At 42.8% G+C, this 22091-nt stretch overlaps 1 protein-coding gene and 1 non-coding gene across 2 annotated transcripts; both read right to left on the bottom strand.

Moving 5' to 3' along the window:
• Positions 1-3789: 3789 nt before the first annotated feature.
• Positions 3790-22045, bottom strand: Alkbh1 (alkB homolog 1, histone H2A dioxygenase). The gene is made up of 6 exons (XM_038335652.1): positions 21850-22045; positions 19053-19161; positions 15601-15763; positions 9006-9096; positions 6673-6866; positions 3790-5045 (listed from the first exon to the last, which is right to left on the bottom strand). The coding sequence occupies exons 1-6, from the start codon at positions 22030-22032 to the stop codon at positions 4610-4612; spliced, it is 1176 nt and encodes a 391-aa protein (XP_038191580.1). The 5' UTR covers positions 22033-22045; the 3' UTR covers positions 3790-4609.
• On the bottom strand, positions 14493-14627 carry LOC119820133. The gene has a single exon (XR_005286401.1). It is a non-coding gene; the product is annotated as a small nucleolar RNA SNORA58 (small nucleolar RNA).
• Positions 22046-22091: the final 46 nt, after the last annotated feature.

The following is a 22091-nucleotide window of genomic DNA, read 5'->3' as shown; positions in this document are numbered from 1 at the left end:
CAGAATACAGTACTCCTTTTCAGGATAGTATCAGGGCCTTACAAAATGGCTCAGCCTCCAATGTGACTCATTTGTTGCCCTAGCAAGCAAACCTAGGATTGGTACTTGCGTGAGTGAGGCAGACCAAGGCTGGTGGGCACAGCGAGGTGCTTGAACTTGGGCTACACAAAAGCAAGAGGCTGGTTCTTGCTATGGTTGGCATAGGTGGGACCAGATTCTCCACTCAGCCTGGCAAAGGAGCCAGAACTAGTTTGCTGTAGTTGTTTGCCAACAGATGGCCCAATACCAGATCTTATTTATACACGGAATCAGGGTAGATGGAGTTGGAGAAAGGCAAACCTCGTTTTCACTCTGACTACTGAATATGGGGGGTTTTCTGTTTGTTTGACAGGTCTTACTATGCGGCCAAGACTGGCTTTGTTACTTGCCACTTTAGCTTCAGTCTCTAGAATGTTGGGATCACAAGTGTGAGCCACCATGCCCGAACCTCTGCACAGCATTCTTCATAAGGTTTGCTGTAATTAAAAATTCACATAGGTAATATATGAATGTATTTTTATAAAAAAGTCAGAGAACACAAAATTGTATAGTGGTGCCTTCTACCACCTCCCAATGTCTCCTCTCTAACCCTACATTTGGACGAAACTCCCCAGACGTATTTACAACAGGAGGACATGACACAAAAAGTCTTTGGTTTTTATTTTTTCCCAAGACAGGGTTTCTCTGTGTAGCCCTGGCTGTCCTGGAACTTGCTCTGTAGAATCGGCTGACCTCGAACTCAAGAGATCCACCTGCCTCTGCCTCTTGAGTGTGGGGATTAAAGGTGTGTGCCGCCAAGCCTGGTCACTTTTACACAATTTTATTTTGCACTTTTTTTTTACTCATATCTTTAGAGTGGTTTTGAGTCAGCATATTTTTAAGGGAGGGATTTGTGAGCGCATGTGTGGCTGCACACGTGCTGGAGCATGTGTGAGGTCAGAGGCCTCCTTCCAGCATGTGGGTCCTGCTTGACGGCAGGTGTCTTCATCTGTTGAGCCATTTCACTGTCGTGTCTACTTTTTTATCTTTATAGTATTTATTTATTTTTGACAAGGTTTCTCTGTGTAGCCCTGGCTGTCTTGGAACTAGCTCTGCAGACTTGGCTGGCTTCGAACTCAGAGATCTGCCTGCCTCTGCCTCTTGAGTGCTGGGATTAAAGGTATGTACCACCACCATCTTTTTTTTTTTTTGAGACAGGGTCTTGCTTTGTAGCCCCAGATGGTCTGGAACCAGACTGGCCTCCAACTTTCCGCCCTTCTGCTTCTGCCTCCTTAGTGCTGGGACTACAGGTGTGGGCCACCATGTCCCACTCAACATTAATGCTCTGTAGTGTGTATGTCCCATACTCTATTAGCCTGTTTGGTACCAACTTTTGGGTAGTTACCAGTTTTTCATTATTATATTTTTTTTTACACATTATGTACCCACATGAAGGTTCTAGAGGAAAGAGACTGAAAATTGCTGGATTAAAGTTTATGTCAACACTGACAATTAGCTACCAACTTACATTCCCCACAGCAGTGGAACACTGCCTCCTTTCCACATCTCCATGCCAACACTGAACAGGCATGTGCCTGGCATTGTTCTAAACACAGAGCGCCTGTCTGCCTTGTGGCACTGATAGTCTAGAGGCGGGAAATAATTATATTTCACATGTATTTATTTAGTACGTGTATTATGTAGTTTCCCATGCAGAATATAGAATAACCAGAGGAAGAATGAGGTGTAAGTGGCTGGGAGTGAGAAACCAACAGAATCGAGGGGCCAGCCGGAGAAGGGTTTCTAGGTGACATTCTGCCCTGGACTCAGGGAGAAGCGTCATGAATGGGAGGAAGAGCCAATCAGGCTGCTATTGCAAGAATCTAGCTGAGGTGGCAGTGGCCTGGGTCAGGGAAGTAACGGTGAAGATTCTGAGACCTTAAAGCTAGAGTTTCTGGGGATTAGATACAGATGAAAGAGCAAGGTCGACAGACAGCTCAGTGAGACAGACGCTCCAAGCAAACCTGCTGACCCCACATCCATGTGGTGAGAGGACCAACTCTCTCAAGTTAAGCGTTGGAACTGTTTAGCTGTTGCATTTTACCTTCTAGTAATTCATCTTATTTTCTTAAGAACTTGGACTTACCAGTGAAATCAACTGAGAGGCAGGGGATCTCAAGTTTGGACAGGTAGTTGATCAAAAGGCGAATCAATAACAATGCATCAGCCGGCTAGGTAAGCTGGACCTTCATTTCTCTTCCCCCGGTACCCTGGGAAGCTTACCAGGGCTTTTTCCTGCCCAGCTCCTCAGCCTCTGGGCCTGCTGAGATCAGTAGACAGTCCAAAGGCTCTCGGGCCTCATTAGCATTCGAATATGCCTCAGGTGAATCCACCTAGGGTATCTAATAAACAGCCTTGAGATTGGGGGGAAGGGATAAAACCAGCTTATTTTAGTGAAAAAGGACCTCAGAAAATTGGAACATGGGAAAGCTAAACATTGCCGAGTCTGCCTGATTTAGCAATACATCTGTGTCTCACAAAGGCCCTGGGACCCTTCTAGGGAAAACCAGACATGGGCTGAACATGGCACTAGACAGGCTCGACTACAACAGGCAGAAAGCATAGAGGATCCAGTTAATCATGTGGCCTTCCTGTTTTCAGAAGGAACTGGGTAATAACCAGTGCTGCCCAGTGAGACTTTTGTGTAAGATCTCAAGACTCAGAGAGAGGCTGTCAGAATGAGCAGGGAAGACGTTAGGAAGGACACCGGAGTGTGAGCTTTCACAAACCTGTTGGTGCTGAGCTCAGCATATGCCTCACCCAATCCCTTCAAACAATTCCCTTCATAAAGGCCATCCACATTACAGTCTATGCAGCTACAAGAACCCTGAGAATATATGCCTTTCCTATGCATTTGTCCACTTAAAATATCTTTTTTTTTTTTTTTTTGAGATGGTTTCTCTGTGTAGCTCTGGAACTCACTCTATAGACCACATGCCCCTGCCTCCCGAGCTCTGGGATTAAAGGTGTGTGCCACCACCACCCAGCTAAACGTTTTTTGTGTATGAGTGCTTTGCCTGCACCTATGTCTATGCACTACATGAATGGCCAGTGCCCTCAGGGACCCAAAGTGTTGAATCCCTTGGATCAGGAGTTACAGAAGATTGTGAGTTGCTATGTGGGTGCTGGGAATTGAACCCTGGAAGGTTCAGATGCCTTTATCTGATACTCTAACAGTCTCTCTTAGTAAAAGATAAACTTTCTGTTGGATTTACCAAATGACAGCTTGTTGGTTTCAGGTGGGTCACATTTAAGGCTCATCAAAGAAAACTCAAGGAAATTTTCCCAGAGATGAGTTACATAAAAACTTCCTATCATGTACCAATTTTTAGAATCCAGCTTAGATAAGTGATTTGTATTAATTTTTGCCCCTGACAAAAAATGAAATACCTATGAACTCAATAACCAAGTACAGATAAAGGTAGAAATTAAGCAAATCACAGGTTGTGGCATGGCTTCCAGACAGTCCCAGTCTCCCACACTAACAGGCATACCCAGTTTACAGACAGGAGCACCTAACTCCCTTATTACCCACCCCCCCCCCGCCCCACGACATTAAATCTGACATAAAAAAACTATGACAGTGACTGGACTTTCACAGAATGTTCTGACAGCCACAATACTTAGGAGATAAACAGCCAGAGGCTTCAACAGCATCAATACGGCAAATAAAGAGTGTATCCCTGATACACTCTCAAAGAGATACAGATCTTTAGTTTAAGATGGGAGTGTTTATTCACGGAGAAAACAGCTAACAAAATACTCTAGAGACTTTCTTAGTCTATTAAAGCCAATTAAAAAGCCACCAGAAAGAGTTTGGAGATATAAAAAAGACACACAGAGACTACTTTCTGTTTTCCTTTGTTTTATACATATTTATCTCTTTAACTTCTTGGGGTGGGGTGGCCACTTTGTGTCTGTGGGAGTATCACGTAGCTCAGGCTAGTAGCTGAAGATGACCCTTGGAGCGCTGGGGCAGGCCGCACCACATTGGATTCATGTGGTACAGGGTACTGAACCCAGGACACATGCATGGTAGACATGTGTTCTACCAATCAAGTGACAACACCAGCTCCTGAGGGACACTCTAATTCCATGTCTTCATGTGCATAAGATTCCTCTCTGAGGGCAGAGAAGAGTGAAGATCTCAAAGTATTTGATGACAACTATGAGTTAGGAATTCTGGTTGCTGGTTCACAAATTACATAACGCTGAGAGGAAGATACTATTTCCTCTTATTAAGCGTCGAGGTAGTGACACACCATAGACATACGATCTCACTTCTTCCTTCTGAGGTAACAGCAGAGGCTGAGAAATCCGTGTGGATCATTATATATATATACATAATGATACCTATGAGGTACGACAAACACATTCCTGCTTGTATCGAGCTGGATCCAAACACTTCTGAGGAAACTGTAATCATTCTACTTTCCAAGACACATCCCGACAGCAGCATGATGGACGACTTCTTCCCTGCCCTTTGTGAGGACGGTCGTGGGGTGAGAGTGCGTGGCAACAGATCTAACCTTTAGTCTTCAGTGTCAGAATTCCGCCTCGCCCGTTTTGCTTGGCTACTCTGGTCATCCAGATGGCACAAACCATCTGCAGTAATGTCCCTTTTTGTTTCCTCCATGGATTCTAAGGGGAAGTCCTGGTTTGTGGCCAGTACCTGTCTGACAGTCATATTAACTCGAGCAGTTTTCAAATAGGTGGCACACACCTGCCAGTCCTCTACAGAACAGGGCTCAAGCAGTGAATCGCTAGGGAGGACAGCTGGGAGAGGTGTCTCCAAGCAGTGAGGCAGACATTCCCCATCAGGATGCGGAAAGACTCGAGGGACTGCATGATTTAACAGGCGGCTGAAACCTGACATCACCATGATGTCACCACTGTGCATAAACATGGCTGTAGGGGCCTCATCTCTCTTGAGACCACCCAGGAGAAAGATGGCAGACTGTCCAAAGCTACAAAAAGAGAGAGAAGTTTCTGTTATTTAGTTATATTTGTGAAAGTTACTGCCAACCACATTTTTTTTCTACTTCAGACTGGCACAAACTGAACTCAGTTCTGAGTTGGGGGTAGATACCTTTGCCTGCTGAGCCACCCCATTATTCTTATTTTTGATCTGTGTACTTGTATGGAGGCCAAAGATTAATGCTGACATCTTCCATAAATGCTCTTCCATCTTGTTTTTTCAAATTTATGTGTATGGGTATTTTTGCATATATGTGTGTGCGCCTAGTGTTTTAAGAGCCAGAACAGAAAACCAGATAGGCTAGGATTGGAGTTACTGATGTCTGTGAGCCACCATGTAGCTACTGAGAACCAAACCTCAGTCATATAGAAGAGCAGCAAGTGCTTTTAACCACTAAATCACCAGTTTCACTTGGCATCTTTTAATTTTATACTTTATTATTATTTCTGTATGCATCTAACAGGTGTATGAATATGCTATAGAGCACAAATGGCGGTCAGAGGACATTTTAAAGTTCTCTCCTTCTACTGTGGGATCTGAGCATCAAATTCTGGCCGTGAGGCTTGTTAGGGAAATGTTTTTGCCCACTAAGCTATCTTACTTTAAAACTTACTATGCTTGAGTGACAGTGCATGTGTGAGAAGTCAGGATAACTCTGGAGTTGGTTTGCTCCTTTCACCACGTGGTCAAGACTGAATTTAGGCCGTAGGCTTGCAGCACAGCACATGCTTTTACCCGAGGAGCCACCTCACAGGCCCCACCTTATTGCTCTTTTGAGACAGGGTCTCTCACTTAGTATGTCTCTCACCTCCCCTACCCCAGCACTAGAGTGCAGACATGATCTGCATCATATGTTGGGATGGGGGGAGAGTTCCTCATGTGTGTTACTTGCAGCAAGTTACTTAACCAACGCAGCCACCTGCTCTGCCCCAAAGCCATCACTTTTAAACTATTCTGGCTTGTGTTTCCCAGTGATCAAGCCATGATCTGCTATCCATACATTATTATGACAGCACACAGACTTGCTACAAAATAAATTATGATACAGCGATATGCAAAGCAAGAACCAAGTTTCAACATTATCTAGTTTTTTTTTTTTTTTTCGAGACAGGGTTTCCCTGTAGTTTCTAGAGCCTGTCCTGGAACTAGCTCTTGTAGACCAGGCTGGTCTCGAACTCACAGAGATCCGCCTGCCTCTGCCTCCCAAGTGCTGGGATTAAAGGCGTGCGCCACCACCGCCTGGCATCTAGGTTTTTTTAATGCACATGTTAAAATTTCAGTATTTCAATAAAATCATGAGTTACCATGTTTCTAATTTCTTCATTTCTACGACAATTAACGAGAGGTCGGCCCTTTTCGTGTTGAGTTTCTATGGATTCTGCATATACTAACACTTCTGTTTGGGGGACAGAGGTGGACTACTCAGGCTTTGTGTTTTACTCTGTATCTTGCTCCACTTTACAAAAAAGGCTGGTTCAATTTGCTTTTCTAACTTGCTTATTACACACAAGAAATGATAGTACTTCCTATCATAAAACTTAAATCTTTACTAATTTTAGCTTAAAAATGTCTTAGAGAAACAAACAAGCAACCTGAAACCCATGGAATTAAATTACCTGAAGGACAGCAAGGGTTTGGAGTGATCTAGTTCAGATCTGTCCACATGGATTCCCAGTGTAGAGTCAAGGCGGTAGTAATTCAGGATACCCGCTTCTGCTTGGAACCCCTGAAATCCACAGGCAGCGGCGACTTGCTCTGAGAGGAAAGCCAGGTCAGAAGGGAAAGGTGTATAATGATCTGCTGAGTATTTCTTTGGTAAAAGTAGAAAAAATAAGAAAAATAAACAATAACCTCAAAACATAGAAAATTGTGGCATAAAATCCATTACTAACTACTAGTGACCCAGGCACTTACTAAGGTTTCTACCCAATACCAGTGGCTGCTACTGAAGAAAATGTCTCTCCCCTCCCCAGCAACCACACAGACCAGCAGGGAGGCGTGGGGTTCTGCGAGGCCCTCCTCCTAAAGGTTGTTTTTATTAAAAGAAAATCCAATTCTATAGTCAGCTTGCAATCTGGCTTGATGCTCATCTGCCTGGTCAATCTGAAGGGATGAGGTTCTCAAAACATCTGTGTTAAAGTCCAATCCTAAGAAAAGCAGGTCCTCCTTTTCCAGTCATCTTTCTTAATATGCTTATTTTTTCTTTTAAAGTTTTATTTGAGACAGATTTCTTTGTGTTAACAGCTCCGACTGTCCTGGAACTTACTCTGTAGACCAGGCTGGCCTTGAACTCAGAGAAATGCCTGCTAGAGCTAGGATTAAAGGCACGTGACACCACTGCCTGCTTCTGTTTTTCTTAACACTCATGCTCCACCAAAATGACAAGTCTGCCACTAGGAGCTGGGGCTTTCTGGGCCATCAATATTTGTAGAGCAAAGATACTTCTTTGTTATCACTTCTTCCTATGTAAAGTTGAACTAAAATCTTATCAGAAACCTTTTTTTTTGGTTTTGTTTTGTTTTATCATTCCACTAATGTACAGCAAGCTGGAGCAAGTCACAAAAGTGGCTAGAGTGGAACCAACTGTTGGTGCAAAAACATCACTGTTCTGTGTCCCCAGGGTCTGTGGATGGCTTTCCCTGTTTGGTAAGTTCTGTTTTTAGATTTTGCTTGTCTGTGTGTGTGTTTTAAAGATTTATTTTTTACATATTCAATGTTCTGCCTGCAGGCCAGAAGAGGGCACTAGATCTCATTACAGATGGTTGTGAGCCACCACGTGGTTGCTGGCTGGGACTTGGAACTCAGGACCATCTGGAAGAGCAGCCAGTGCTCTTAATCTCTGAGCCACCTCATTGTTTGTATTTAACAGCATCTAAGAAATTTTTTTGTTTGTTTGTTTGAGATAGGACATCTCTACATAGTCTTGGTTTCCTATTTAATTCTTAAAACAAATATATATAATAAAATATATATAATAAATCAAGGCTGCTGCTACAGTTTTGCCCCTCCCCAGCCCCTTTAACTGTCTACTATGTTTAACAAACTTTTCCCCACATTTTTATTTTTTTTTTGTCTTTGTTTTTTCTGAATACTCATATGGCTTTGGATAATTTTCACTTCTCATTTTCTTAGTAAAGATAGGATAACTTTGAAGTATATAAAAATAAACTGGGCGGTGGTGATGCACGCCTTTAATCCCAGCACTAGGGAAGTAGAGGCAGGCAGATGTCTATGAGTTCGAGGCCATCCTTGTCTACAAGAGCTAATTCTAGGACAGGCTCCAAAGCTACAACGAAAGCCTGTTTCAAAAAACCAAACAAAACAAAACAAACAAAAAAAAACCCAAACAAACAAAAAAAAAATAAAACAAAGAGCAAACGAAGGTATCATTAAAGGCACTGACTGGCTTCTCTGGATCAGGAGAGCTACTGCTCAGAACAGTGTGGTACTGCTGTAAAGACTTTACACATGTTAGTCAGTTACTCAAAACTTTTAACAAGATTTATGTGGGCGAGTGTTTTGCCTGTGCTGACGGGTATCAATACCTTGGAACTTAAGGATGGTTATGAGCTACAATATGGGTGCTGGAAATTGAAGCTGGGTTCTTTATAAGAACAACACATGCTCTTAACCATTGGACCACCTCTCTAGCTCCTCATTTAATTTTCTCAGACTCTTGTTACATAGTCCAAACTGTCTTTGAGCTAGTGTACCTCCTAGCTCAGCCTCCTAAGAGTAGAGGTAGGACAGAAATGTGAGCTACCACTCCCAGCTCTCCAAGGGACATGAAAAAAGGAGGCAACAAATCACAGCCACGCCCCTGAATGGCCCATGTATGCTCCTGACAGCTTTTACTATGGCAGGGACATATCAAGCTTGTTCAAGAAGAAATTCAACTAGGGGGGGCCCAAGAACCTATAAATGTAAAAGAAATGAATAAAACAAATACCTTACTGTCCCAGTTATAATGATACCCCAGGGTGACCCAGCGCAGTCTCTCTAGTAAACTTCGGGGTCTCCGTTTATTTACCTCTTTAGACCTGGAAAGATTGAAAAACAAGAGAATTTAGTCATCTTAAATGGCATCAACAATCCTCTCTATAGACCCAAGTCTATGCTGATAGCTAAGGCTTGATAAGAAGGCTGACATGTAGCTCTGGTTGGCCTAGACTTACTAGGTAGACTAGGATGGCTTCAAATTCAAGCAATCCGCATGCTTCTGCTTCCTGAGTGCTGGGATTAAAGGTTGCTATTTTGGAACAGAGGCACTAGTATCTAACCTAACTTTAAATCTTTATCCAATTCCCCCAAATAATTTTCAATGTTTTCCAAAATGCATGGCCTAATCACTGGCTTTTGTAGCCATCAGAAACAAGTTGCGCTCTGTGTCCTCGATGCCCCCCAGGCACTAGCAGGATGACGGATGCCATCCTATCCCCCGGCCACTGTGCCCACAGCAGTTGTTCTGTCACTTTATGAAAGTGCAGGCATGTTCCTCAGCAACCATGTTATGATACCATTGCTTTCAAGTGAACCCTAACTGCGTGGACATGAACTGGCCAACTGTCCACCCCGCAATGGGCAATCTGGGCCCCATAAACGAGCTCTGTATTTTCTTGCCCTACAAAATATGGTGAAATCACTGGAAAGCTACCAACCTATGGCAAAATAATGGCAGATCCCATTGTAAGTTTTTTTTCCTTTTTATTTTAAGGCATGGCAACCATCTTTCTTATTTCCTCAAAGACCACAGCATTCTTTCCTTATTTCTTTCCATTGAATTTGATCCTTAAAGTTTTTTTTTAAGATTTATTAACTGTATGTGTATGCATGCTTTGCCTGCATGTAGATATTTGTGCACCATGTGTACAACTGGTGCCCAGGGAGGACAGAAAGGATGTCACATACCCTAGAACTGGATTTACGGATGGGTGTTAACTACCATGAGGTGCTGGTGCTAGGGCTAGAACCTGGGTCCTCTGGAAGATGAGCAAATACTCTGAACCACTGAGTCAGCACTTCAGGCTGGTCTGAACCTGACTTTTAGTTTTCTGTCCCCAGAACCATGTTCTTTCAGTTTTCTCAACCCGAATCTCTTAATCACAAGTGAACATTCAGTGTTACTGTAATTAATATTCTTTTGCCTCACTTAATCTTCCAGATTCTGCTCTATATACCTTTATGCAATTCAAGTTCTCAGTTTTGCCCATGTCTTTTAAAGTCAATGAGAAACACAGGCACAATCAAATGATACAGGAAAACAGCATCTTTCCATGCTCAAACTTGACAGACCTCACAATACTCTAACCGGCCTTCTTCCTGGTTCCTCTACTCATACTGTATTCTATTACCCTGATAACCTTTTAATCTTTTCTCCACTGAAGACCTTTCTTCTCACATATTCAAGCCACTCTCTGTGCTTTGTTTCTTCCTTTGTTTTACTTTTTAAAGTTATGTTCAGGTGTATGTGCTGTTTGAGGTCAGGTGTTGATTCCCGCGGATGTTGGCTTAGAGGTGGTCCTGAGCTTGTATCCTCTACAAGAGCAGTACATGTTCTTAATTGCTGAGCCATCTCTCTAGCCCACCAACCAAAATTTTAAAAAGGGAAGGAAAGGGAAAAAGGACTAATTCTGCTTCTACATCGGGAGTATAAATGGCAAGGTTTTCACACACACACACACACACACACACACACACACACACACACAGAGAGAGAGAGAGAGAGAGAGAGAGAGAGAGAGAGAAATGGATACAAAGTATCTCAGAAGCTACACAAAGAATTCAAAGCTAAGCTTCTTGTTTAGAGTTACACTTTCTCCCCTTATACTTTTTGTTTTGAGACAGAGTCTCTCTGCTTATTCTTGGCTGTCCTGGAACTCTGTGTGTAGACCATGCTGGTCTCAATTCCCATACCTGGGTTTGATAGTGTGTATTCTTGTGATTTCAGCACTTGGGATCACAGGAGAATCAACACAAGCTTGAGACCAGCCAGGGATATTTAAGTGAGACATTGCTTTAAGAAATAATTTTCTTTCTTTCTCTTTCTTTTAAATATAGCAAGAACAGGGCAGGACATGGCAGAGTATACCTTTAATCCTAGCACTTGGGAGACAGAGGCAGGTGAATCTCTGAGTCCAGATGGCCTAGTCTACAGAGCTAGTTCCAGGACAGCCAGGAATACATACATAGAGACACCCTGTCCCAGAAAACAAACAACACAAATATAGCAAAACAGCTAGTATAAAGAACCCAAGTAGACCTGATATGTTTAAGGAACAGCACTGCAGGCCAGGATGGCTATAGATAAATGATAAAGAACAGTAGGAAATGAATTAGCAATATCACGAAGCCAGATCAGACTACCTAGGTTATAATTTTAGGATTCTAAAAATGTGATGATGCTGGACATAGTGGCACACATCTTTAATCTTAGCACTCAGGATGTAGGAGAATCTGAGTTTAAAGCCAACTTGGTCTACAAAGCAAGCTTTAGGACAGCCAGGACTACACAGAGAAACCCTGTCTTGAAAAACAAAGAAGAAAAAACAAGCAATCAAAAAAAGATGGGGTAACAAAGTAGGTCTTAAAAGGAGGATTAACAGGCTGTGGATGCATTGAAATATTCAAATATTGATGGGCTGGAGAGGTGGCTCAGAGGTTAAGAGCACTGGCTGCTCTTCCAGAGGTCCTGAGTTCAATTCCAGGCAACCACATGGTGGCTCACAACCATCTGTAATGAGATCTGGCGCCCTCCTCTGGCGTGTGGGCATACATGGAGGCAGAATGTTGTATACATAATAAATAAATAAATCTTTAAAAAAAAAAGATGAAATCTGGTGCCCTCTTCTGGTGTGTGTGTGCAGGCATGCATGCTAAATAATTTTTTTTTAAAAAAAAAATTTGGATAGTTGCCAGGTGAGAGTGGCACAAGCCTGTAATCCACCACCCACGAGGCAGAAAGGCAGGTGGATCTCTGAGCTTGAGGCCACCCTTGTCTACAGAGAGACTTCTAGAACAGCCAGGGCTACACTGAGAAATCCTGTCTTGAAAACACAAAATAAGTACAGACCCTTAAGCTTATGTGCCAAGTACTTCACTGACTAAGCCATCTCCCCAGCCCCAAACTCCCTTTTCTCCAACAGGGTCTCTCTCTGTCCTGGAACTTAGCAAACATGCTGGTGAGCTCCAGAAGTTTGCCTGTCTCTGCCTCCTCAGTGCTGAGACTACAAGTAGACAAGGCCATGCCTGGCTTTTATTTTCTTTAATTAAAACAAAACAAAACATATGGGTTCAGGGGAACTGAACTCAAGTTCTTAGTTACCTCGCTAGCCTACATGACCAATGATTTTAATCTGCAGTGACTACATAGCAAAATGTACCCTGCCCCCCAAATTCTGGAAGCTCACTAAAACTTGGAAGCTCACTGGCTGGTAGAAACATCAATACGCTGTGTGGGCAAAGTGCTCTGATTGCACAGCAAAGGGTACACAAGGTGTAGTACACCTGGTTTCAGAATCTTAATTTGTCTGGACCCCACTTAGTGAAACTAGATAGTGTTTTCCGAGACCTAGGGGCTGATCGAGTGAATGGCTGAACATGAATGGGCCATGAAATGCCTGAGTCTATACAATCAGTGGTCCTAAGTATGAGTAGCCTAGAAGGTCCTCAAACCCGATGTCAGAAGTAAAGTTTGTGCTAAGTCTGTTTAGTTTTATCACAACTGAACTCCAGATGAGAAACTGACAAAAATGCCACGACTTCTACACTCCATGTTGAAAAAGTTTGAAAAGATGCAAAAAACAGATTGGACAAAGGTGGCTGGGCTAAATACATTGAGAAATGATAGTTTAATATGACTCTATGCCGACTTTGTAGAGATGTAAGGTCTTTTAATGGCTATATCCTACTTCTCAGAGATGCCATGACTGATTAGTCTCCTGCTGATGAACAAGACTGCAATAAAGGTGCTTACACTTAAATAAATATTGCACACACACCTATTCCACACTGAAGAACCAGGGACTAGATAAGTATGGAGCTATATTCCCAGTCCTAACTGAGCTTTTGTAAAAGACTCTCTAGCTATATTATCCCTGAAGAAGCACAGAATTGAAATGCAACCATTTTGTCAAGTCCATCCCCACACCACACCTTTACGTCCTATTCAAAATGACTGTAGAGGTCTAAGGAGATAAAAGCTGAAGGATCTAAGGTGTTTTTGTTCCTGGTTCTCAATGTGGGAGCATGCTGGGGCAATCAGAATCTCTGTGGGAAGCAACCCAAACAGTATACCCTTTCTACTCTGACAGACTTCGGAAGTGGAGAGAGTTTCACGTATTGCTCACGGGACTCTTGACGGACCATGATTCAAACACCTGGATGGCTTAGCCCAATCAAGACCTTTATTTCCCACATGAGGAAATAGAAACATATATCACATAGTGACAGGATGAGTACTAGAGACCTAATCGATTTCCAATGCTGCCAGCACAATGTCTCAGACTATCAATTTCTTCCAGCCTTGACAATATAAGGTTTAACCATCACCATTTTTATTTTTGCTAATTTATGAGACAAAAAATGTATTTCCCTATTGTCTACTGAATGATATATTAGAGGTTCATCTGAGCTATCTTAGAAGGCAGCTGTGATTTCTATAGTCATGTATCAGAAGATAAAGAATAAATTTGAAAGTGCAAGTTGGTGTAGTAATATTGAGCACTCTGATTTCATTCAGTTATGCTCTTCCCTTACACTGCCCTCAGTTCTAAGGGTAGCACTAAAAGCTGAAGAACAGGGAAGTTTTCCCGCATTGCTCCCAAATAATCCTTAAGCTACAGACCTAGTAGGCTTTAAAGGAAACCCACTAAATGTTGGTTATTCTTTCACCTTTGGCCTTAAGAAAGCCTTGTATTTCCCCCATTAGAATCAGTATGACAGTTTATGGTATGAAGGGCAGATAGGCCACCAAGAGGATATATTTTCAACCACATCTCTAAGGATTTCTCACATATAGGCAGAGAAATCAACAAGGAAATGTTCAAAACAACCTGCGCAAGGTTATCCAGCTACTGCAGAGCTGGGCAAGGATCAACAGACAGGCACTCTGACTCCACAGTTGGTGCTCTGCATTGCTAAACCCTGCTCAAATTATTAGTCTTACTTCTTCCACCATGCCCACTTACTGTTTTGTCTACCCTATCTGTGACTTCCAGCATTTTCTATAAATAATTCCCACCTTGCCATGCAAATGACTGTTAAGATAAAGCATGAACTCTAAACTTGTAACTGCCTATGGATCCATTTAAATGTCTTTATTTTTCACCCTTTATAGAAATCATAGAAGACAGGAACTGTTTTTGGCTTTCCCTTTTAGAACTGAAACAAAGAAACAGGTTAAATATCATCTCTCCAGCATGAAAACTATCAGGTGATAGAATGTTGGAGTACTGCAATTCACCCAGCTACTGATTAAGCTGGTTAGAACTTGCATGAACTCCAATTACTCTTGCATACGCTGTCCCCCTTGCCTGGCCATGAGCTGAGTCAGGCAAGGTCTACGGATATGCCTAGGATATGTCTGCTATCTTCTTTTGTATCTCTAACACTCCCAACGCACACATCCTGTACTTCCATTTCACAGAACTTCTTTTTTTTTAAGACTTATTTATTATGTATACAGTGTTCAGCCTCCGTGCCTGCAGACCAGAAGAGGGCACCAGATCTCATTACAGATGGTTGTGAGCCACCATGTGGTTGCTGGGAATTGAACTCAGGACCTCCGGAAGAGTAGTCAGTGCTCTTAACCTCTGAGCCATCTCTCCAGCCGACAAAACACAGTCTTAAATACTAACTCTGCTCAGTCTGACAAATACCCCTAACCAGACTTTTTACTATTCTAAATGGCAAATTCCTAATCATTTCAAAGAATAGCTGAAACAGAGAGAAAAAGAGAGACACAGAATGGAAAAATAGATTAGTAGATAAAATTATTAAAAGTTGTATAAAAACCACTTTTTCTTCTTGGATATTTCATCCTACTTGGAAGAATTATTTCCTACTGTGCTTCCCCAGTGTTTTCCATTATTATAACATTTTCTCAGCTCTACTGTAATTACTCCTGTACCTAATTCCTGAACCTAAGGAAAGTGTTATTAAGCTTTGCATCTCCAATGCCTGTTACCCAACTGATTTCTCCAATGAGTATTTGTGGAATGATGCAGAAATATCAAGATCCAAACACTAGCTCTTCCACGCGCAACGACTGACCCATCATACAAGAGCTAGCAGTAACAACTCCATGTAGAACAGAAGCCAAGTGCTACCATTGATATCTTCCCTACAAGTCTTAAAGGAACACACTTTGAATAAAAACAGATCACATGAGGATGAATGTGGATGAACTCAGTTCCTAAGCCATGATAAGAATGTTCCAAACAGAACAGCGCGGCGCAGTAACAAGGGGTTAAAACCCAATGCACCCCCCTTTACAGCATCTGTAAAAAACTGTTTCTTCAGCTCTTCCTCTGGCTGTTAAGACTCACCTTAGGAACTCTTTGCTCTGTTCCCACAGACTTTGGGTCTCTTCTTTAGTCATGTGCTTGTCCAGGTTACACACATTAGGTTTCTGGGAGTATAACTTAAGGCACTGTTTTACCCAGTGCCACTGACATCCTGGGAGGAATGGGTTTGGGATGAAAATAAATCCTATAAAAAGATGGAGGGTGGTGAAAGAGAAATCTGTAATTGTTTTGTTTCTTTTTGCATTCTCGTGTATTTTGTTTGTTTTTCAAGACAGGGTTTCTTGGTGTAACAACTATGGTTGTCTTGGAACTTGCTTTGTGCACCAGGCTTCCCTTGAACTCACAGAGATCTGCCTGCCTCTGCGCCACAACCGCCAAGCTACTTTTTTCATATTCTTCACCTACTATTCTGTCGTTTACATCCCATGTCCTTTGGTTCTGCTTAAAGTTAATGAAAAAACAAGTTCTGAAGAACAAGAGACACCTTAATATCTGACTTTGGAGACACGTGTAAGATAGTTGTTAATAATTTTGTCCTAAATCAACATTAGAACTGAAAGTTCATTCTTAGATTTTCACCAGGTATCCAATACAGTAACATAGACTCTTCCAAGTCTTTGTTTCACTTATTACTCTAGTACTTGATTTAATTAATCATAGGTCTTCATCTACTAAACAAAACACTATTATTAGTCTATTTTGCTTCCCAGCTTCAAACCCACCTTTCTTGAATATACAAGCACCTGTAACTCCAATCTTAGAGGATCCAACAATCTCTTCCCACTTCTTTTTTTTTTTTTGGTTTTTCGAGACAGGGTTTCCCTGTAGTTTCTAGAGCCTGTCCTGGAACTAGCTCTTGTAGACCAGGCTGGCCTCGAACTCAGAGATCCACCTGCCTCTGCCTCCCGAGTGCTGGGATTAAAGACGTGCGCCACCACCGCCCGGCCCCCTCTGCCCACTTCTACAGGCACTGAACACATGTGGTGCACAGATTAAGTTCCAGCAAAACCACATTCCCCCACCACACACAAGAAGAAAATAATATACTAACACTTCCAAAAGATATTAGCTTAAAAAGAATGTATCTGATCCAGTTCACACCTTTGAAATAACTTGAAATTTAATTCCTCTTTAGGCAGTCTATTTCAGATAAGCTCAACTGTTTTTCAAGATAGAGCTCAGTATGTAGCTGTAGCTATTCTGGAGCTGTGTAGACCAAGTTGGCCTCCAACTCACAGAGATCTGCCTTCCTCTACCTCCTGGATTAAAGGTGTTTGCTATTTTGTCTGGCTTTTTTTCTTTTTGGTAATGGTGACTGAACTAAGATGTGGAGCATGCCAGACAAACATTACCACTGTGTTCTATCTGTAAGCTGCTTTTATGGGTTAAAGATCTGCTTTTCTTTAGTTTGTATTGTTTTGCGGTTCTGACACACAGAACTCCAAATCAGCTTTCTCCCTCCTCTTGGCTTTAGAGATATGGATCCTGTTATTGGAGTTGAACTGATTCAATCTATCCCCTACTCTACTTGCTTTGAGGCAGGGTCTTGCTATAGAGCCTGGGCAGGTTTTGTATTTGCAGTGACCCTCCAGCCTCAGAATCTTGAGTTAGTTCTGGGATTATGGGCATGCACTACCATGTCCGTTCTAAATCAGCTTTTCCTTTTCTTACCGACATACCTTCAACTTCACAGTTAACATTTATTGACAACTTACTACATGTCAGGTATTAATTGAAGCACTTTACATGTATACTCAAATTAATCCATCAAAATCTTTTTAAAAATGTTTATGAACATTGGTGTTTGCGTGAGGGTGTCAGATCTTGGAGTTTTAGACAACTGTGAACTGCCACGTGAGTGCTGGGGATTGAACCAGGTCCTCTGGAAGAGCAGTCAGTGCTCTTAATTGCTGAGCCATCATCTCTCTAGCTTCCCATCATAATCTTTTAAAAGATTTATTTTTAATCATGCATATGTGCATATTTAGCAGTGGAGTAAAAGGTAGTTTTGAGTTGTGAGCTGAACTTCAGCCTTCTGAAGAATAATATGCATTCTTAACCACTGAGCTATCTCTCCAGCCCATCATTCTTTCTTTTCTTTCTTCTTCTTCTCCTCCTCCTCTTCTTCTTAATATTTATTATATGTACAGTGTTCTGTCTGCATGTATGCCTGCAGGCCAGAAGAGGGTGCCAGATCTCATTACAGGTGGTGGTGAGTAGCCATGTGGTTGCTGGGAATTGAACTCAGGACCTCTGGAAGAGCAGTCAGTGCTCTTAACTGCTGAGCCATCTTCTCCAGCCCTTTCCAGCTCATTCTAATCTTATACCAGGTCCTATTTTTATACATACTTCATGCTTGAAAAAACTGAGGGCAAGGGAAGAGATCTGTCTTACATCAGTTAGTACACAGAAGATTCAGGTCTGAGTCCAGATAAATGGGAACAGAACATATGCTTTAACCACTGCTCCTCATTCTTTCTTGTGTGTAACTGCTTTTCAAATGTTTGGTGCCTACTGTTACATTTCCCACCCAAGTCTTTTCTTCCCCAGACCCAGTTGGACCTGTTTCTTTCAGTAAAGACAGGTTTTGCCACAGAGTTCCTTCAGAATTAGTAGGATCAAGAAGTAAACAAAACCTCATCACTTTAAAAGGAAACTTTCCCATACTTTATTTTAAATGTACTTACAATGGCTTCAAAAGCCAAAGAAATTCCCTAAAAAAATAATGCAGTACTAACTCAGGAGACTGGCTTAAGTATGAATTCCTACAAAATCTGAAAAAGCGGACACATCACTTCAGACAATACAAAACCAAAGTGGGCCTGAAAAGTTTGCACCCTGAAAATTTATACAGCATCAAGGCCCATGTCAGCAGGAAATTATGATCTTGAAAACAGTAGTTAACAGAAGTTTAGCTGGGCAGTGGTGGCGCACGCCTTTAATCCCAAGGAGGCAGAGGCAGGCGGATCTCTGTGAGTTTGAGGCCAGCCTGGTCTACAAGAGCTAGTTCCAGGACAGGCTCCAAATCTACAGAGAAACTCTGTCTCAAAAAACAAAAAAGGTTAGGAGTTTAAGAGCAGCCTCTTGGAGCTGGAGAGACAGGCCTGCATTTGTTGTGCATACATGCATGTAGACAAAACAGTCATACACACAAAAATAAATACCCTCTGTGTCTGGAGAGATGCTTAGCAGTTCAGAGTATAAACTGCTCTTGCAGAAAACTAATGGTCCATTCCCGGTGTCAATGTCAGGTGGCTCATTTGTCTGTAACTCTCATTCCAGTCATGACATCCACTTCTGAGCTTTTCTATTTTTCGGAAGCATGAACCAGATAACTCAGAGAAGGCACAAATAGCTTATGCTCCAGGGCGGGGCATCAATACATTAATTAGGTATGTCCTTTGTTTATCTATTCACCAATTACTCCTAGGAAATCAGAATGATTGAGTAATTTTATTCTGACATGTACTTACCAGGATAGCCTTCGAGCCCATAAGCCTGCCACTTGCTCACAGGCTGAAGTCCTGCCCTACAGGCATCATGATCAGTCACTGAGGACACATTCAAAGGAAATCTGACCACCTGGAACGAGAGAAACTTAATACAGAGGGCAAGCCATCTTACAGGTCAACCCTGAGAACCTCAGACCTCCGAAGAGATTTCTACTATGGGGGTTCTTAATATTAGTTCTCCCACCTACTTGACCCATGGCCTTGGTTTCTTTATCTACATTCTAACAAATATAGCTCTACAAAATTAAGAGACTAAAATGGTTTGGACTTTCATAATGTTATTTAGTTTGGTTAGTGCTAAAACACCGCTTCTGAGGTATTTGTTATAGCTAGCAATAGGAAAATATCAGGAGGAGGTGGTTAAGAAAATGGAGAGTCCTCTAATCACAGAAAGTTATTTCTAGGACCCCATTTGCTCAGTGTTACCTGTTAATAAAATACTAATGATAGAACTTTGTGTTTTTCTTAAAGATTTATTTATTGTGTATACAATGTTCTGTCTGCATATATGTCTACACACCAGAAGGGGGCAACAGATCTCTTTACAGATGGTTGTGAGCCACCATGTGGTTGCTGGGAGTTGAACTCAGGACCTCTGGAAGAGCAGCCAGTGCTCTTAACCTCTGAGCCATCTCTCTAGCTCAGAACTTTGCTTTTATTATTAAGTATTAGGAGCTCATGAAGTTTTCTTTGCACTTAGAGTGTCTTATAGATGAGACCCAGGATGGGTGTGGTGTCACACACTTTTAATCCCAGCACCCTGGAGCAGAGGCAGGCAGTTCTCTGAGTTTGAAGCCAAAATGGTGTACAAAGGGAACTCTAGGAAAGCTAGGGCTACAAAGAAAAAACCTCTCCTGAACCAAGCTAAATTACTTGAACCAAAAACTAAAACAAAACCAAAACTGAATCCAATATGCTAACATATATAAAGAAAAAAGCAAAACATTAAAACCCCACTTCATTCTTCCATAAATAATAGATGTAGCTTGCCTTAACATACATTGAATATTTTCTTTCAAAAAGAAATGAGCCTCTTTTATGTTGTTGGTTTTTGGAGGAAGGGATCTCCTGGCAGTCCTGGAACTCAGACATCCAGCTGCCTCTGCCTTCAAGCGTTGGAATTAAAGACTACCATGTCTGGCTTGAGAAATGGACTTTTGTCTTTTTGTTTTGTCTTCTCTGTAGCTTTGGAGCTTGTTCTGGAACTCGTGCTATAGTCCAGGCTGGCTTGGAACTCACAGAGATCTGTCTCTGCCTCCTGAGTGCTGGGATTGAATCCCTTCGCCACCACTGCCTGCATAACTTTAGCCTTAACCTCCAAGCGTGGAGCCAACAAATGACTAGTATAAAAGCGGATTTAAAACAAAAAAAAACTTTCCTTTTCTGTGTTGCTAGACAAGCACTCCACCACAGCGCTACATGTTCAAACCACCATTCTTGAAAACACGATTGCTCTCTTTCTTCTTTTGGTTTTTCTTTCTCTCTCTTTGAAACAGGGTTTCGCTGTAGTTTTGGAGCCTTTGTTGGAACTAGCTCTTGCAGACCAGGTTGGCCTCAAACTCAGAGATCTGCCTGCCTCTGCCTCCCATCCATGTGCTGGGATTAAATTTAGACGTGTATCCACCCCCCCCCCCTTGATTTTTCAAGACAGGGTTTCTCTGTGTAGCCCTGGAACTAGATTTGTAGACTAGGCTGTCCTCAAACTTGTTAGCTGGCAATCTGGGCTACAGAATGAGACTGTCTCAACAAAACCAAAATTTAAAAACCGTGACTAAGGAAAATATACAGCCCCCCCCCGCCCCTTCTCATTACGTTGTCGTTCTTCTTAGGAAGGAGAAACAGAAATAAACAGAAATAGGTATATAGGTTGCTTAGATTTATTTTAAATTTCTTTTATTGCATGAGCGTTTTGCCCGTGGAGGTCAGAAGAGGGTGTCTGATCCTCTGGAATTGGAGTTACTGCGAGCAGCCACGTGGTACAGGGAATCGAATCCAGGCTTTTCCTGTAACCCAGTGCTGCCTACTACCGCAGCTGTGCGGCCTGGGCCACACATGGCTCGGACCCCACTATGTGTGACCAGGCTGTCCTAGAAGAGCAATAAGTGCTCTTAGCCGCTGAGGCATCTCTCCAGCCCCATTTTTCTGGACAGGGTTTCTCTTGGGTAAAGAAAGCTCTGTCTGGAAACTCGCTTTTTCAGACCAGGCCGGCTTCGCCTGCCTTTGCATCTCGAGTGCGTCACCATCGCCTGGCTTTAGATTTTCTTAAAGAAATATACTTATTTGACTTTTTTTTTTAAACCGTGGGTGGAGTATATCAAAACTCTACAATGACCTCTTTTAAGTCTCAGGGAAGACAGGGCCTAGTCTTAACGCCCAACGCTGTAACAGTTGGAGACTTCTCCAAGGCAGGTTTTATTTGAAGCCGTGGAGCTACCCTAACGTCCAGAAGGACGTTCTGTCGGATTTTACACAAAATCACACGTGAGCGTCATTTTAGTGGACAGTTAAAAGAAGGACGAACGACTTCCAGGCTTTCGGGAGCGAGGCCGCGGGGGTTGGGGAGAAAATGGCGGCTGGAGGGAAAATGCGGCCCGGAGCTTTGGGGGCCGCAACTCGCGAGTGAGCAACAGCTCGGCGCACAGGCCTGGCCGGCAAGGGTTCCCTCCATCGCCAGCCAGGGTTATGGAGGCAGCCGTCCCGGGCTGCCCACCGGGACGCCATGCGCGCGGGGCAGAGAGCACCACTCCTCCCCTTGTACCTTGGGCACGCCGGGGCTCGGGCCTCGGGCCACTTGTGCCGTCGAGAAGTCGATGACCGCCCCCAGGTCCGCCGTCCCCCGCCGGCTCTGCCGGTAGAAGCGGAAAAGTTTCCGGAAGGCGTCCTCTCCAGGCTCTGTCGCCACCGTGGCTAACGAAGCCACTGCTGCCGCCATCTTCTTCATCTCGAGGCTGCGAACCGTCTGACCCGGAAGCAGAACTCAAAGCTCGGGATCCGGTAGGT

This window comes from Arvicola amphibius, chromosome 7 (genome assembly GCF_903992535.2).
Source record: "Arvicola amphibius chromosome 7, mArvAmp1.2, whole genome shotgun sequence".
Classification (NCBI taxonomy): domain Eukaryota; kingdom Metazoa; phylum Chordata; class Mammalia; order Rodentia; family Cricetidae; genus Arvicola; species Arvicola amphibius.
Note: the sequence above shows the minus strand (reverse complement) of the source record. Positions and strands in the feature narration are given on the sequence as shown.

Coding starts and splice junctions, on each gene's coding strand:
- Alkbh1 (XM_038335652.1), bottom strand. CDS start 22,032: ATGAAGAAGATGGCGGCAGCAGTGGCTTCGTTAGCCACGGTGGCGACA. Junction 15,764..19,052: donor TGGGCTCGAAGGCTATCCTG/GTAAGTACATGT, acceptor ATCTTTTTATAG/GATTTATTTTCATCCCAAAC. Junction 5,046..6,672: donor AAACCCTTGCTGTCCTTCAG/GTAATTTAATTC, acceptor CTCTTTTTGTAG/CTTTGGACAGTCTGCCATCT.